Raw genomic sequence first — 17,250 nt, 5'->3', positions numbered from 1 at the left:
TAAATTTGAATGTCCACTAATATCCATCTGTGAAGATGGGAATACCAGTTTTAATGACGCCCTGTCACCAGGTCAAACGTGGCCAGTTTAAGCTCTTGTGTTATTCCTGCTGCTCCCTGAGCAATCACACAGTTAAAACACAGAAGGGATGTTCTATTTAGGGATAGCTTTTGTGGTCTTTATCAAAGGGGCATTCCCACAGGATTCCCTGGGGGGGTGTATTTAGGCTGCTCCGCATAATTACCCTGTGAACAATGCCCCAATGGTAAAGATCATAAAAATTAGAAATAAATAATAAAACCCTTAGCCCTAGAACTGTTCGGTGGACTTTTATGAACTGAAAAAAATACTCAGGGTTGCAGCGGGAATACAATAAGATAAAAAACTGTCCACGATTGACCTGGTGACAGGGCCTCTTTAGCAGCTTAGCAGAAAGGCAACAGACTAGCTGAAGCTAAAGTTGCCTTTCTTCCACTAATGGGGACAACATTTACCAGTTAGTATGTCTCTCAAAAACAGTCTTTTGCAACTGATACAATAAGGAAAGCATTGCAGCTAAATATTGCTCAAAAGTATCGCCTGCTACTGACACGACTCAAAATATTTTATGTGCAGCACTGCAGAATCCCACATATGCATGTGGCGCCAAAGGGGTTAATCATTTAATCATTAAATCAAGACAGAAATTAAAAAGTAGATTAAGCCACCACCAGATTGGTAAACACAGTCAATGGTGTCACCAAATGAAAAAAACTAACACAAGATACAAAAGTTTCAAAAACTAATTTATGGAGTATGTGTTGAGCTAATTTTGGGGATTTGCTCCTGTTTTGGGACACATGTCCTCTCTGTTGCATTTTAAAACCAGACTGACATGGGAGCAGGCATCTGCTGGCATAGAAGTAGCAGGGAATGTGAAGGTCACTATTTTATACCCAGCTTATTTATAAAATACAAAATGGAACTAGGGGATGCACCGATGTAACAATGCCTATCTTGTGGTGTAATGTATAAATATACACACAGGCACTATAGAAATAAATAGGCATATGTAAACACGCTCTAATCATTAGGGTTTGCTATCCTTCGTTTACATTTTATGATAAGTTAGCATTAGACGTTATGTAAACTCCATGCTCCCGCATCTACTGCAAAAATAAAACCAAATAAATTCAGACATGAAAAAGTATATAAAACATACAAAATCTCCCACTGACTTTCATAAAGATAATCTCCTAGGGTAATAGAGTCTGAGGGGTTAAAGAAGGCAGTGAACCCCTGGTTAATGATAGAAATTCAGCAGGCAGCATATGATAAATGGAGCTCTCCCCATTTCTGCTGAAGTCAGCGTGAACCGTGACCCCACGGCTTGTTTGTGGCAAATGGAGTGCGTGAAATATCAAGGGGCAGTGATCCAGAAGAAGACCAACTTTGACAAATTTTAAATTGGCCAGAAAGAAAAATCTGAAAAAAATGCATTACCCTGTATTCTACAATCTTCCCTCCATTCAACTGTACTGAATAAGTAGCCGAACAATATGGGAAAACAAATGAGTTGGTAAGCAATTTTGGATAGCTTACAGAAGATGTTTATCTATGGCACGAGGCTCGCTTATTTCTCTCTAGTCATTCATAAACATATGCCGTCATGAAAATGGGTCTAATACTGTAACGTCTCCAGAGCTCATTTAATAATGAAGATGCAGAATCAAACAGCGAGTCTCAAGAGCAATGTACAGGGGGGCATGAGAGTAGTGAGAGAAAATGGGAAGGAAGGAAAAGAGCAGGAAGGGCAAATATCAAGACAAGAAGCAGAGATCAGCAGTCTGAAATGTCAGTACATACAGCCATATATGTGTGTGCAGTACCCGTACAGCAGCATTCCCAGCTAGAATCCGTGCGGCCGTCTGCAGATGGAAATATGGCTTACATTGCTAAACAAGTGGCAACAATCATCATTTCCCTAGTGTATCTTTGTCATCTCAGCCTCTGCTGAAGGTTCTTAAAAATTCTGTGAATGTGCACAGCCTGCTACTCCCTCGTTTCCGCACAGCCTCTAAATGATGTGGTGACGCCATGTAAAAGAAGAAGGTAATCTGCCATCCTATAGGTTATACATACCACGGTGACAAACTCTATAAAGTTAAAGGCGTATTCCCATCTACAAGATCTTATCCCAATATTTAGTTGGTGTAATAATAATAATAATAATAATAATAATATTAGCAAATACCTCCAATTAGAAAGGTAGCATAGTTCTTCTGATTCACTATGTCGCTTACCCCACACTCATATAGTGACAGTTAGTTAGCTGCTAGTAGCTGTAACCATGGACATTTAAACTACTGCAATGCCCTGCACATGACGTATGTGACACAGCGAATCAGAAGAACTATACTACATTTCTAATTGGAGGTATTTGCTAATATTATTGTTATTACACCTACTACATATTGCGATAGGATATTCGAGATGGAAATACCATTTTAAACAAAACAACAGCACAGCAGATTACTGTTACATGTAAAGTGAGATACTTGGTGGCCTGTGAATTATGGTGTGATGTACGTGATGGGAAGACCCCCTGAAATGTAGTGCCTTTTAATAGAATAAATCCTACACCATGCAGCATACATCTGAAGTACAATGGAGGCAATGGACGTGACATATTGAACTGTTAGCATGCAGTAGGATAGTTGGGTCTATATGCACAGTGTATACATTGACGTTGGCTGCAGGGTTAACAAAAAAACAAATATCTGAGCCTTGACGTGCCTTCAGCAAAACTTGGCCTTAATTTTAAGTGAGGGCTGAATAACCTTTATGCCATCACAACGATGGACTGGGACTAGAGATGAGCGAGCGTGCTCAGTAAGGTGTTATCCGGGCATGCTCGAGTGCTAATGGAGCATTAACAAACAAGCAATCCCTGCATGTGATGCGGCTGCGGAGACTTCAACATAGTATTAGAGCACGCCGAAAATGCTCTATTAGCACTGGCGCATGCGCGGATAACACCATACTGAGCACGCTCGCTCATCACTAATACTGGGGCTGCACAATGACCAGCACTCACCTAATCTCTCGGCCAGGTGAATGTACACTGGATCCACTCTCCTCATTGTCTTTACCAAATCCTTTCTCCGGAATTTTATTTCAACGGTACCTTCGGGTTCCAAAACCCCCCCTCTGCAGGAAAAAAACAATGTTACGTGGAGCTACGCAAATGTATACCGCATACACACTTATGTTAGGTCTAATAAATCTCACAGAATGTGACCGAATGGGATAATATCATTGTCATGTTTGTGTGGCAGAACAATACTAGAGATGACAAATTATTCTGATGGTGCCCTAGAAGGAAGGCTTACAACACACAGAATGATATCCTTGTTTAGAAAGAAGAAGGTTCCTTGTTGCCAGAAGCGAATGTTGCTCATGAAGGACTAAAATAAGAATAGTATGATACGGTCATCATATATAACCACAGCCAGCACCGCTATGTGTATTCTTGGCACCGCAGCCAGAGGTGCAGAGCAGGGAAGCTACCAGGGCAAAAATGAAAAGCACACGGAATGCAAATGAAAAGGTCTTACCTGCTGTCCTTATCAGCATACATTTCCATGTGCCTTGGGTTAATTGTGGGGTCAATCACTACCCATGAGCCTCCTCTCAGCTCAGCTTGAGGTGGTATGTACACGAGCACAGGATGCTGGTATTCACGTAAGCCATCGACAATGTATGCTCCAAACTTCAGGACTTGGTCATACATATCTGTGGATAAAAGCCTGTGGTATCATTTCTGTCTTACAGGGAAAAGTACAGAACATCATTTTAGCCCAAAGGAACTTTCCGCAATACAACTGTTAGATAAATGTAGCACAGAATCAATAGAAACAGCCATTTACGTGGCAAACTGCTTTATAGGGTAGTCTCTATATTATACTGTGTGTATAATTATTAGGGTATGTGTCCACGGTCCGTAATGACGGCGCTTTGGATGGAGTGGAAAACTCGCTCCGCCCAAAGCGGTGCCCCCTTCTGTACGCGCTGTGATTGCGGATGTGTTCATTGCACACTTCCGGAATCTCCCCACCCCATACATAAACAGACATGCTGCGTTCTAAAAAGACGCGCCGCATGTCCGTAAACGCAGGGCCGCCGGGTGCGTGTTCGCACGCATAGTGGAGATGGGATTTCATAAAATCCCCTCCACTATACTGTAACATCTGGACGCTGCGGGTTGAACGCTGCAGCTGTACGCAGCCTCCAATCCGCAGCTAATCCGGATGTAATCCTGAACGTGGACACATACCCTTAGGCAATTTGTATTTTTGATAATTCATTTTATTACTGATCAATTACAGTGAATCTAAAAGGTTAATAAACCTGAATATTTAAGAATGGAAAAGTGAGGTTTTGTCTTTCTTAGAAGGATATCTCTGTGTGCAGAATTTTTGGGCAACTAAATGAAGAATATTAATTTATCCATCTTAATTTTTTATTTTCATCTGTTAAGAGTGAGAATAATAACCGAGCAACTCAAAATGTCCAAAATTACATTCTGATATTTGGAAATAAAAATATCAGTGACCAATATAGCCTGATGCTTTTTAATCACAGCCATAAGCCTTTCATCCATGGAATGTGTCAGTTTCTTAATCTGTTGATGATCAACCTTTTGGCAGCACCAACCACAGGCCCCCAGACACTGTTCAGAGGGGTGTATGACCTATTTCAGTAATGTTATCGGATTGTTTTATGTATCTTACTTAATAAACTTGGTCTTTTATTCTATTCTGGTGGTTTATGGCTACTCCATTTTTCATCTTTGTTTACAGCGCTCAGGAGTACTCCATTTTATCGTATATTTCTCATACCTTCCACATGGGGGAACGGCATTGTATTGAGAAGTTCCTGACCCTATCGACTGATAATGGGCACTTTGAATATTTGGTTACAACTGTTCAGAAAGGTGTATTGTTTTCCTTCACCGTAAATCTCCCAAAAGTTCTCAATAGCCAAGGATTGGAGTAGTTCGATTCCTTTGTCCTGCACAAAGCCAGAAGCCATACAGATGAATATCTAATCAGAGCCCCTCGTCAAAGGAGCATGTACTTGTGTAGTCTATACTGCCAATGCTGATTAAGGAATGGTACTGACACAGAAGACACTCCAAAATTAGAATATTATTGGGAATAATAGTATTTAACATTATACCAGGATGGGGTACATATACAGTGGGGCAAAAAAGTATTTAGTCAGTCAGCAATAGTGCAAGTTCCACCACTTAAAAAGATGAGAGGCGTCTGTAATTTACATCATAGGTAGACCTCAACTATGGGAGACAAACTGAGAAAAAAAAATCCAGAAAATCACATTGTCTGTTTTTTTTATCATTTTATTTGCATATTATGGTGGAAAATAAGTATTTGATCAGAAACAAAATTTCATCTCAATACTTTGTAATATATCCTTTGTTGGCAATGACAGAGATCAAACGTTTTCTGTAAGTCTTCACAAGGTTGCCACACACTGTTGTTGGTATGTTGGCCCATTCCTCCATGCAGATCTCCTCTAGAGCAGTGATGTTTTTGGCTTTTCGCTTGGCAACACGGACTTTCAACTCCCTCCAAAGGTTTTCTATAGGGTTGAGATCTGGAGACTGGCTAGGCCACTCCAGGACCTTGAAATGCTTCTTACGAAGCCACTCCTTCGTTGCCCTGGCGGTGTGCTTTGGATCATTGTCATGTTGAAAGACCCAGCCACGTTTCATCTTCAATGCCCTTGCTGATGGAAGGAGGTATGCACTCAAAATCTCACGATACATGGCCCCATTCATTCTTTCATGTACCCGGATCAGTCGTCCTGGCCCCTTTGCAGAGAAACAGCCCCAAAGCATGATGTTTCCACCACCATGGTTTACAGTAGGTATCGTGTTTGATGGATGCAACTCAGTATTCTTTTTCCTCCAAACACGACAAGTTGTGTTTCTACCAAACAGTTCCAGTTTGGTTTCATCAGACCATAGGACATTCTCCCAAAACTCCTCTGGATCATCCAAATGCTCTCTAGCAAACTTCAGACGGGCCCGGACATGTACTGGCTTAAGCAGTGGGACACGTCTGGCACTGCAGGATCTGAGTCCATGGTGGCGTAGTGTGTTACTTATGCTAGGCCTTGTTACATTGGTCTCAGCTCTCTGCAGTTCATTCACTAGGTCCCCCCGCGTGGTTCTGGGATTTTTGCTCACCGTTCTTGTGATCATTCTGACCCCACGGGGTGGGATTTTGCGTGGAGCCCCAGATCGAGGGAGATTATCAGTGGTCTTGTATGTCTTCCATTTTCTAATTATTGCTCCCACTGTTGATTTCTTCACTCCAAGCTGGTTGGCTATTGCAGATTCAGTCTTCCCAGCCTGGTGCAGGGCTACAATTTTGTTTCTGGCGTCCTTTGACAGCTCTTTGGTCTTCACCATAGTGGAGTTTGGAGTCAGACTGTTTGAGGGTGTGCACAGGTGTCTTTTTATACTGATAACAAGTTTAAACAGGTGCCATTACTACAGGTAATGAGTGGAGGAAAGAGGAGACTCTTAATGAAGAAGTTACAGGTCTGTGAGAGCCAGAAATCTTGATTGTTTGTTTCTGACCAAATACTTATTTTCCACCATAATATGCAAAAAAATGATAAAAAAAACAGACAATGTGTTTTTCTGGATTTTTTTTTCTCAGTTTGTCTCCCATAGTTGAGGTCTACCTATGATGTAAATTACAGACGCCTCTCATATTTTTAAGTGGTGGAACTTGCACTATTGCTGACTGACTAAATACTTTTTTGCCCCACTGTATATGAGGATGGGAACATGTATATCTAGAGTGGGTCCACTATACCAGGATGGGACACATATGTAGCAGGATGGGGCACATACAGTATATACCTGGAGGTGGCACATTATGCCAGAATGGGTCACATGATACTATGAAGGGGACCAGGATGGGGGACATTATATTAAGCAGTGGACCAGGATGGGGCACATTATACCAGGAAGCAGATCAATATGAAGGACATTATCACAGGAAAAGCCCTCCCTTATTATGTACCATCCTCTCTAGTTATGTATGAGAAGGTCCCTTAATATGTAGTGTCCTCTGTTATGTACAGTGCTATCCCATTATTATAGTACTAGATGGTGGCCCAATTCTAACACATCGGGTATTCTAGAATATGTATGTATGTATGTATGTATGTATATAGCAGCCACATAGTATATAGCACAGGCCACGTAGTATATAGGAGCCATGTAATATATAGCAGACAAATACTACGTGGCCTGTGCTATATACTATGTGGCTGCTATATACATACATACATACATACATATTGTAGAATACCTGATGCGTTAATACAGGCCACGCAATATATAACAGTGGCCACGCAGTATATAACACAGCCCAAATAGTATATAACACAGGCCACGCAGTATATTGCAGCCATGCAGTATATAACACAGGCGACGTAGGTAGTATATAACACAGGCCATGCAGTATATAACAGTGGCCACGTAATATATAGCACAGGCCATGCAGTATATAACACAGCCCACATAGTATCTAATATTGGTCACATAGTATATAGCAGCCATGCGGTATATAACACTGCCCACGTGGTATATAATACTGCCCACGTAGTATATAACACCGGCCACGTAGTATATAGCAGCCACGCGGTATATAACGCAGCCCACGCAGTATAACACTGCCCACGCGGTATATAACACTGCCCACGTAGTATATAACACTGCCCACGTAGTATATAGCAGCCCACGCGGTATATAATGGAGCCCACGCGGTATATAATGGCTGTTATATACATACATACATATTGTAGAATACCTGATGCGTTAATACAGGCCACGCAATATATAATAGTGGCCACGCAGTATATAACACAGCCCAAATAGTATATAACACAGCCCATGTAGTATATAGTAGCTACGCAGTATATAACACAGGCGACGTAGTATATAACACAGGCCATGCAGTATATAACAGTGGCCACATAATATATAGCACAGGCCATGCAGTACATAACACAGCCCACATAGTATCTAACATTGGCCACGTAGTATATAGCAGCCACGCGGTATATAACACTGCCCATGCGGTATATAACACTGCCCACGTAGTATATAACACTGCCCATGTGGTATATAGCAGCCCACGCGGTATATAACGCAGCCCACACGGTATATAACACTGCCCACGCGGTATATAACACTGCCCACGCGGTATATAACACTGCCCACGTAGTATATAGCAGCCACGCTGTATATAACGCAGCCCACGTGCTATATAACACTGCCCACGTAGTATATAGCAGTGTGGGCACATATCCGTGTTAAAAAAAGATAATTAAAACGAAAAATAGTTATATACTCACCCCCTGGGATCCAGCGAAGCTGTCCCTATGCGCGCGACTGCCGCCATCTTCCGTTCCCAGGATGCATTGCGAAATTACCCAGATGACTGGGCGCATCGTCGGACTACGGAGGGTGAGTATAGCAGGTTTTTTAAAATTATTTTTAACATTAGATCTTTTTACTATTGACGCTGCATAAGCAGCATCAATAGTAAAAAGTTGGGAACACAGGGTTAATAGCAGCGGTAACGGCATTACCGCTGGCATTAACCCTGTGTGAGCGGTTAGTGGGGGAGAGTATGCGGACGCCGGGCACTGACTGCGGGGAGTATGGAGCGGGCGCCGGGCACTGACTGCAGGGGAGTAGGGAGGGACTAATCGGACTGTGCCCGTCGCTGATTGGTCGCGGCAGCCATGACAGGCAGCTGGCGAGACCAATCAGCGACGTGGGATTTCCGTGACGGAAGTTGCAGACAGAAAGACGGAAGTACCCCTTAGACAATTATATATATATAGATGATGTCTTGTTATATATAGCACCATCCCTTACATAGCGTAGTCTTGTTATTTTTGTTATTCACAGCGCCCTCTCTTTATTGTTAGATATAACATGACTCCTGATGGAGCAGCATCTGACCAATAAAATCAGTCCATCAGCTGCCGCCATCAGAAAAGCTTTACCATGCTACATCAGCAATCATTGCAGTTTATATCTAACAAAAGAGGATTGCATGCAATATAGAACAAGGTGCTATAAATAACAAAAATACTGTAACAAGAATCTGATATGTATGGGGCAGTACTGTACATAACAAGAGAGGGCACTGTGTAATAACGGATGGCAATGAGAGGAGACTATGTAATATACACTGCTCAAAAAATAAAGGGAACACTAAAATCCCACATCTTAGATATCACTGAATGAAATATTCCAGTTGTAAATCTTTATTCAATACATAGTGGAATGTGTTGAGAACAATAAAACCTAAAAATGATCAACGTAAATCACAACTAATATCCCAAGGGAGGTCTGGATTTGGAATGATGCTCAAAATAAAAATGGAAAATGAAGTTACAGGCTGATCCAACTTCAGTGGAAATGCCTCAAGACAAGGAAATGATGCTCAGCAGTGTGTGTGGCCTCCACGTGCCTGTATGATCTCCCTACAACATCTGGGCATGCTCCTGATGAGGCAGTGGATAATCTCCTGAGGGATCTCCTCCCAGACCTGGCCTAAAGCATCCGACAACTCCTGGACAGTCTGTGGTGCAACGTGACATTGGTGGATGGCGCGAGACATGATGTCCCAGATGTGTTCAATCGGATTCAGGTCTGGGGAACGGGCGGGCCAGTCCATATCTTCAATGCTTTCATTTTGCAGGAACTGCTGACACACTCCAGCCACATGAGGTCTAGCATTGTCTTGCATTAGGAGTAACCCAGGACCAACCGCCCCAGCATATGGTTTCACAAGGGGTCTGAGGATCTCATCTCGGTACCTAATGGCAGTCAGGCTACCTCTGGCGAGCACATGGAGGGCTGTGCGGCCCTCCAAAGAAATATCACCCCACACCATTACTGACCCACTGACAAACCGGTCATGCTGAAGGATGTTGCAGGCAGCAGATCGCTCTCTACGGCATCTCCAGACTCTGTCACGACTGTCACATGTGCTCAGCGTGAACCTGCTTTCATCTGTGAAGAGCACAGGGCACCAATGGCAAAATTGCCAATCCTGGTGTTCTGTTGCAAATGCTAAGCGTCCTGCATGGTGTTGGGCTGTGAGCACAACCCCCATCTGTGGACGTCGGGCACTCAGACCATCCTCATGGAGTCTGTTTCTGTTTGTGCAGACACATGCACATATGTGGCCTGCTGGAGGTCATTTTGCAGGGCTCTGGCAGTGTTCCTCCTTGCACAAAGGCTGAGGTAGCGGTCCTGCTGCTGGGTTGTTGCCCTCCTACGGCCCCCTCCACGTCTCCTGGTAGCACCTCCAGCCTCTGGACACTACGCTGACAGACACAGCAAACCTTCTTGTCACAGCTCGCATTGATGTGCCATCCTGGATGAGTTGCACTACCTGAGCCACTTGTGTGGGTTGGAGAGTCCATCTCATGCTACCACGAGTGTGAAAGCACAGCCAACATTCAAAAGTGACCTAAACATCAACCAGAAAGCATTGGTACTGAGATGTGATCTGCGGTCGCCACCTGCAGAACCACTCCTTTATTGAGGGAGTCTGGATAATTGCCAATAATTTCCATCTGTTGTCTATTCCATTTGCACAACAGCATGTGAAATTGATTATCAAATAGTGTTGCTTCCTAAGTGGACAGTTTGATTTCACAGACGTTTGATTTACTTGAAGTTATATTCTGTTGTTTAAGTGTTCCCTTTATTGTTTTGAGCAGTGTATGTATATATATCTTGGTTGCCATAAAGGGAGGGAGGATCAAACATTTTTTTTGCACAGGGGCTCCAAGCTGTCAGTGTCCGCCCCCGGTGGAATTTGTATTTGTAATGGAATAAAAACTTTAATCGATTGTCTATTATTGGATTTTAAGCTACGTATACTTCATGGAATACTGTTCTTTTTATTACATATTGATATTGAGTACTACCTATTGAACTGGAATGTGCCCTCTAGAAAGTAAAGCACCAAGCCTAATTTACTGTTTGTATGAGGACAGGGTAGTAACCTTTGCCTGGCACTAGAGGAGTGCTATTTTGCATATTTTCTTAAAAATTGTAACACTTAGGCTGTGTGCACACGTTGCGTTTTTTTCCGCGTTTTTTCCCGATAAAAATGCTATAAAACCGCAAAAAAAACACATACAATAAGCATCCCATCATTTAGAATGAATTCCGCATGTTTTGTGCACATGATGCGTTTTTTTCCGCGAAAAAACGCATGGCGGTAAAAACCGCAGCATGTTCATTAATTTTGCGTTTTTTTTTGCAGATTTCCCCCTACAAAATGCATTGGGAAATGTCTGGAAAAAATCGCGGCAAAACCGCAGCAAAAACGCACGCAGTTTTCTTGCGGATTTCTTGCAGAAAATGTCCGGTTTTTCTCAGGAATTTTCTGTGAGAAATCCTGAACGTGTGCACAAAGCCTAAAGGAAACTACTTCCCCTTCTCTCAATATTGAAATAAATTAATCAACAGCTAGCATTTTTCACAATAGGGTATGGTTGCAACAGTCTCAGAGATGAAGATATGTGACACATTTTCAATAGCCCCTCTGTGACCTTAGACGTACTATCCCGTCGAGGTGCCCTGGGCTTATCTGACCCTGGACGGGATAGTACGTCATAGCCGATCGGCCGCGCTCACGGCGGGAGCGCGGCCGATCGCGGCCGGGTGTCAGCTGCTTATCGCAGCTGACATCCGGCACTATGTGCCAGGAGCGGTCACGGACCGCCCCCGGCACATTAACCCCTGGCACACCGCGATCAAAGATGATCGCGATGTGCCGGCGGTGCAGGGAAGCACCGCGCAGGGAGGGGGCTCCCTGCGGGCTTCCCTGAGACCCCCGGAGCAACGCGATGTGATCGCGTTGCTGCGAGGGTCTCACCTCCCTCCCTGCTCCCTCCAGCCCCGGATCCAAGATGGCCGCGGATCCGGGTCCTGCAGGGAGGGAGGTGGCTTCACAGAGCCTGCTCAGAGCAGGCACTGTGAAGCCTGCAGCACTGTAAGTCAGATCAGTGATCTGACAGAGTGCTGTGCAAACTGTCAGATCACTGATCTGTGATGTCCCCCCCTGGGACAAAGTAAAAAAGTAAAAAAAAAATTTTCCAAATGTGTAAAAAAAATAAAAAAAAATATTCCAAAATAATGAAAAAAAAAAAAATATATATTATTCCCATAAATACATTTCTTCATCTAAATAAAAAAAAAAACCCAATAAAAGTACACATATTTAGTATCGCCGCGTCCGTAACGACCCGACCTATAAAACTGTCCCCCTTCAGTAAACACCGTAAGAAAAAAAAAAAAAAAACGAGGCAAAAAACAACGCTTTATTATCATACCGCCGAACAAAAAGTGGAATAACACGCGATCAAAAGGACAGATATAAATAACCATGGTACCGCTGAAAGCGTCATATTGTCCCGCAAAAAAAGAGCTGCCATACAGCATCATCAGCAAAAAAATAAAAAAGTTATAGTCCTGAGAATAAAGCGATGCAAAAATAATTATTTTTTCTGTAAAATAGTTTTTATCGTATAAAAGCGCCAAACCATAAAAAAATGATATAAATGAGGTGTCGCTGTAATTGTACTGACCCGAAGAATAAAACTGATTTATCAATTTTACCAAACGCGGAACGGTATAAACGCCTCCCCCAATAGAAATTCATGAATAGCTGTCTTTTGGTCATTCTTCCTCACAAAAATCGGAATAAAAAGCGATCAAAAAATGTCACGTGCCCAAAAATGTTTTCAATAAAAACGTCAACTCGTCCCGCAAAAAACAAGACCTCACATGACTCTGTGGACCAAAATATGGAAAAATTATAGCTCTCAAAATGTGGTATTGCAAAAAATATTTTTTGCAATAAAAAGGGTCTTTCAGTGTGTGACGGCTGCCAATCATAAAAATCCGCTAAAAAACTCGCTATAAAAGTAAATCAAACCCCCCTTCATCACCCCCTTAGTTAGGGAAAAATAAAAAAAAATGTATTTATTTCCATTTTCCCATTAGGGTTAGGGCTAGGGTTAGGGCTAGGGCTAGGGTTAGGGCTACTGCTAGGGTTAGGGCTAGGGTTAGGGCTAGGGTTAGGGCTAGGGTTAGGGCTAGGGCTAGGGTTAGGGCTAGGGTTAGGGCTAGGGTTAGGGCTAGGGTTAGGGCTAGGGTTAGGGCTAGGGTTAGGGTTGGGGCTACAGTTAGGGTTGGGGCTAAAGTTAGGGTTAGGGTTTAGATTACATTTACAGTTGGGAATAGGGTTGGGATTAGGGTTAGGGGTGTGTCAGGGTTAGAGGTGTGGTTAGGGTTACCGTTGGAATTAGGGTTAGGGGTGTGTTTAGATTAGGGTTTCAGTTATAATTGGGGGGTTTCCACTGTTTCGGCACATCAGGGGCTCTCCAAACACGACATGGCGTCCGATCTCAATTCCAGCCAATTCTGCGTTGAAAAAGTAAAACAGTGCTCCTTCCCTTCCGAGCTCTCCTGTGTGCCCAAACAGGGGTTTACCCCAACATATGGGGTATCAGCGTACTCAGGACAAATTGGACAACAACTTTTGTGGACCAATTTCTCCTGTTACCCTTGGGAAAATACAAAACTGGCGGCTAAAAATTAATTTTTGTGGGAAAACAAAAAGATTTTTTATTTTCACGGCTCTGCGTTATAAACTGTAGTGAAACACTTGGGGGTTCAAAGTTCTCACAACACATCTAGATAAGTTCATTGAGGGGTCTAGTTTCCAATATGGGGTCACTTGTGGGGGGTTTCTACTGTTTAGGTACATTAGGGGCTCTGCAAACGCAATGTGACGCCTGCAGACCAATCCATCTAAGTCTGCATTCCAAATGATGCTCCTTCCCTTCCGAGCCCTCCCATGCGCCCAAACGGTGGTTCCCCCCCACATATCGGGTATCAGCGTACTCAGGACAAATTGGACAACAACATTTAGGGTCCAATTTCTCCTGCTAACCTTGGAAAAATACAAAACTGGGGGCTAAAATATAATTTTTGTGGAAAAAAAAATATTTTTTATTTGCATGGCTCTGCGTTATAAACTGTAGTGAAATACTTGGGGGTTCAAAGCTCTCACAACACATCAAGATGAGTTCCTTAGGGGGTCTACTTTCCAAAATGGTGTCACTTTGGGGGGTTTCTACTGTTTAGGTACATTAGGGGCTCTGCAAACGCAATGTGACGCCTGCAGACCATTCCATCTAAGTCTGCATTCCAAATGGCGCTCCTTCCCTTCCGAGCCCTCCCATGCGCCCAAACGGTGGTTCCCCCCCACATATGGGGTATCAGCGTACTCAGGACAAATTGGACAACAACTTTTGGGGTCCAATTTCTCCTGTTACCCTAGGGAAAATACAAAACTGGGGGCTAAAAAATAATTTTTGTGGGAAAAAAATTTTGTTTTATTTTTATGGCTCTGCATTATAAACTTCTGTGAAGCCCTTGGTGGGTCAAAGTGCTCACCACACATCCAGATAAGTTCCTTAGGGGGTCTACTTTCCAAAATGGTGTCATTTGTGGGGGGTTTCAATGTTTAGGCACATCAGTGGCTCTCCAAACGCAACATGGCGTCCCATCTCATTTCCTGTCAATTTTGCATTGAAAAGTCAAACGGCGCTCCTTCCCTTCCGAGCTCTCCCATGCGCCCAAACAGTGGTTTACTGCCACATATGGGGTATCAGCGTACTCAGGACAAATTGGACAACAACTTTTGAGGTCCAATTTCTTCTCTTACCCTTGAAAAAATAAAAAATTGGGGGCAAAAATATAATTTTTGTGAAAAAATATGATTTTTTATTTTTACGGTTCTGCATTATAAACTTCTGTGAAGCACTTGGTGGGTCAAAGTGCTCACCACACCTCTAGATAAGTTCCTTAGGGGGTCTACTTTCCAAAATGGTGTCACTTGTGGGGGGTTTCAATGTTTAGGCACATCAGTGGCTCTCCAAACGCAACATGGCGTCCCATCTCAATTTCTGTCAATTTTGCATTGAAAAGTCAAACTGCGCTCCTTCCCTTCCGAGCTCTCCCATGCGCCCAAACAGTGGTTTACTGCCACATATGGGGTATCAGCGTACTCAGGACAAATTGGACAACAACTTTTGAGGTCCAATTTCTTCTCTTACCCTTGGAAAAATAAAAAATTGGGGGCAAAAATATAATTTTTGTGAAAAAATATGATTTTTTATTTTTACGGTTCTGCATTATAAACTTCTGTGAAGCACTTGGTGGGTCAAAGTGCTCACCACACATCCAGATAAGTTCCTTAGGGGGTCTACTTTCCAAAATGGTGTCACTTGTGGGGGGTTTCAATGTTTAGGCACATCAGTGGCTCTCCAAACGCAACATGGCGTCCCATCTCAATTCCTGTCAATTTTGCATTGAAAAGTCAAATAGCGCTCCTTCCCTTCCGAGCTCTCCCATGCGCCCAAACAGTGGTTTACTGCCACATATGGGGTATCAGCGTACTCAGGACAAATTGGACAACAACTTTTTGGGTCCAATTTCTCCTGTTACCCTTGGTAAAATAAAACAAATTGGAGCTGAAGTAAATTTTTTGTGTAAAAAAGTTAAATGTTCATTTTTATTTAAACATTCCAAAAATTCCTATTAAACACCTGAAGGGTTAATAAACTTCTTGAATGTGGTTTTGAGCACCTTGAGGGGTGCAGTTTTTAGAATGGTGTCACACTTGGGCATTTTCTATCATATAGACCCCTCAAAATGACTTCAAATAAGACGTGGTCCCTAAAAAAAAATGGTGTTGTAAAAATGAGAAATTGCTGGTCAACTTTTAACCCTTATAACTCCCTAACAAAAAAAAAAAAAATTGGTTCCAAAATTATGCTGATGTAAAGGAGACATGTGGGAAATGTTACTTATTAAGTATTTTGTGTGACATATCTCTGTGATTTAATTGCATAAAAATTCAAAGTTTGAAAATTGCGAAATTTTCAAAATTTTCGCCAAATTTCCGTTTTTTTCACAAATAAACGCAGGTACTATCAAAGAAATTTTACCACTATCATGAAGTACAATATGTCACGAGAAAACAATGTCAGAATCACCAGGATCCGTTGAAGCGTTTCGGAGTTATAACCTCATAAAGGGACAGTGGTCAGAATTGTAAAAATTGGCCTGGTCATTGACGTGCAAACCACCCTTGGGGGTAAAGGGGATAGAAATTCACATCATAAATCCATGTGGTTTTATGCCCAGGATTTTCTGAGACCCATAACGTTCTCAATTTTTGGTGGATGGGGCTGTGTGAGAGATTAGTTTTTGCGCTCCGAGCTGATGTTTTCTATTGATACCATTTTGGGGTAGATACAATGTTTTTATTGCCGCTTACCACATTTTTTTTCAGCGTTGCGGCATCCAAAAAAAAAAAATTCTGTCATTTGGATTTATTTTTCTCATGACGCCACTTATCAAACAGGTTAATTAACTTTATATTTTGATAGATAGGACTTTTATGAAAGTAATGATACCACCTGTGTATTTTTTTTAATTTATTTATTTTTATTGGGGCAAAAGAGGGCTAATTTTAACATATTTTTAAATTTTATTTTTTTAAATACACTTTTCACTGTACTACTTTATAGAGCAGAATTCACTGTCTCCTATGAACACCAGCCAGAAACTGGCGTTCACATGAATATGGTCAAGATAGGTACAGTGGTCTTACTCAGACCCCCAACTGTCATAGCAACTCATTGGTGCCCTGTAATTGCGTCACAAGGGCACCTATGGGTGCATAAAAATGATGCGCTCCCCTGCCAGCACGCTGTAAATGACGTGGTCAGGGACTGGTGACATTATATAGCTGTCTGGGCATTAGATTCCACAGCTTATTTTCTAGTAGTATTTTAAAGCATGCTAGCCATAAATATATACCATTCGAAAAATGTTAAAGGGGCATTCTCATGTTAATAAATAGTTTTAGGTAGACAGCATGAAAATAAGCAAGTTTGCAATTGACTTTCTTTTTCTATCTACTGTCATTCTCCTGCTTGGCTGCTCCCATTGATTTTTTTTAGCTGCTCACAACCCACCTCTTCCCTGTTAGCTCTTGACCAAGCTGCTTTTATCAGTCCTGCATAAACACATGTCCCTTCGCCCCGACACCT

General features: G+C 42.4%; 1 protein-coding gene across 2 annotated transcripts in view; it reads right to left on the bottom strand.

Moving 5' to 3' along the window:
* ACACA (acetyl-CoA carboxylase alpha) overlaps positions 1 to 17,250 on the bottom strand; it is a 575,142-nt gene that overhangs the window by 57,751 nt on the left and 500,141 nt on the right. For both annotated transcript variants that reach the window (XM_069756397.1, XM_069756396.1), the window contains exons 51-52: positions 3,597 to 3,774; positions 3,077 to 3,189 (exon numbers count right to left, since the gene is read on the bottom strand). In XM_069756397.1, coding sequence (XP_069612498.1) covers positions 3,077 to 3,189; positions 3,597 to 3,774 — 291 coding nt within the window. The remainder of the gene's footprint in view (positions 1 to 3,076; positions 3,190 to 3,596; positions 3,775 to 17,250) is intronic.

Source organism: Ranitomeya imitator, chromosome 3 (assembly GCF_032444005.1).
Source record: "Ranitomeya imitator isolate aRanImi1 chromosome 3, aRanImi1.pri, whole genome shotgun sequence".
Classification (NCBI taxonomy): domain Eukaryota; kingdom Metazoa; phylum Chordata; class Amphibia; order Anura; family Dendrobatidae; genus Ranitomeya; species Ranitomeya imitator.
Note: the sequence above shows the minus strand (reverse complement) of the source record. Positions and strands in the feature narration are given on the sequence as shown.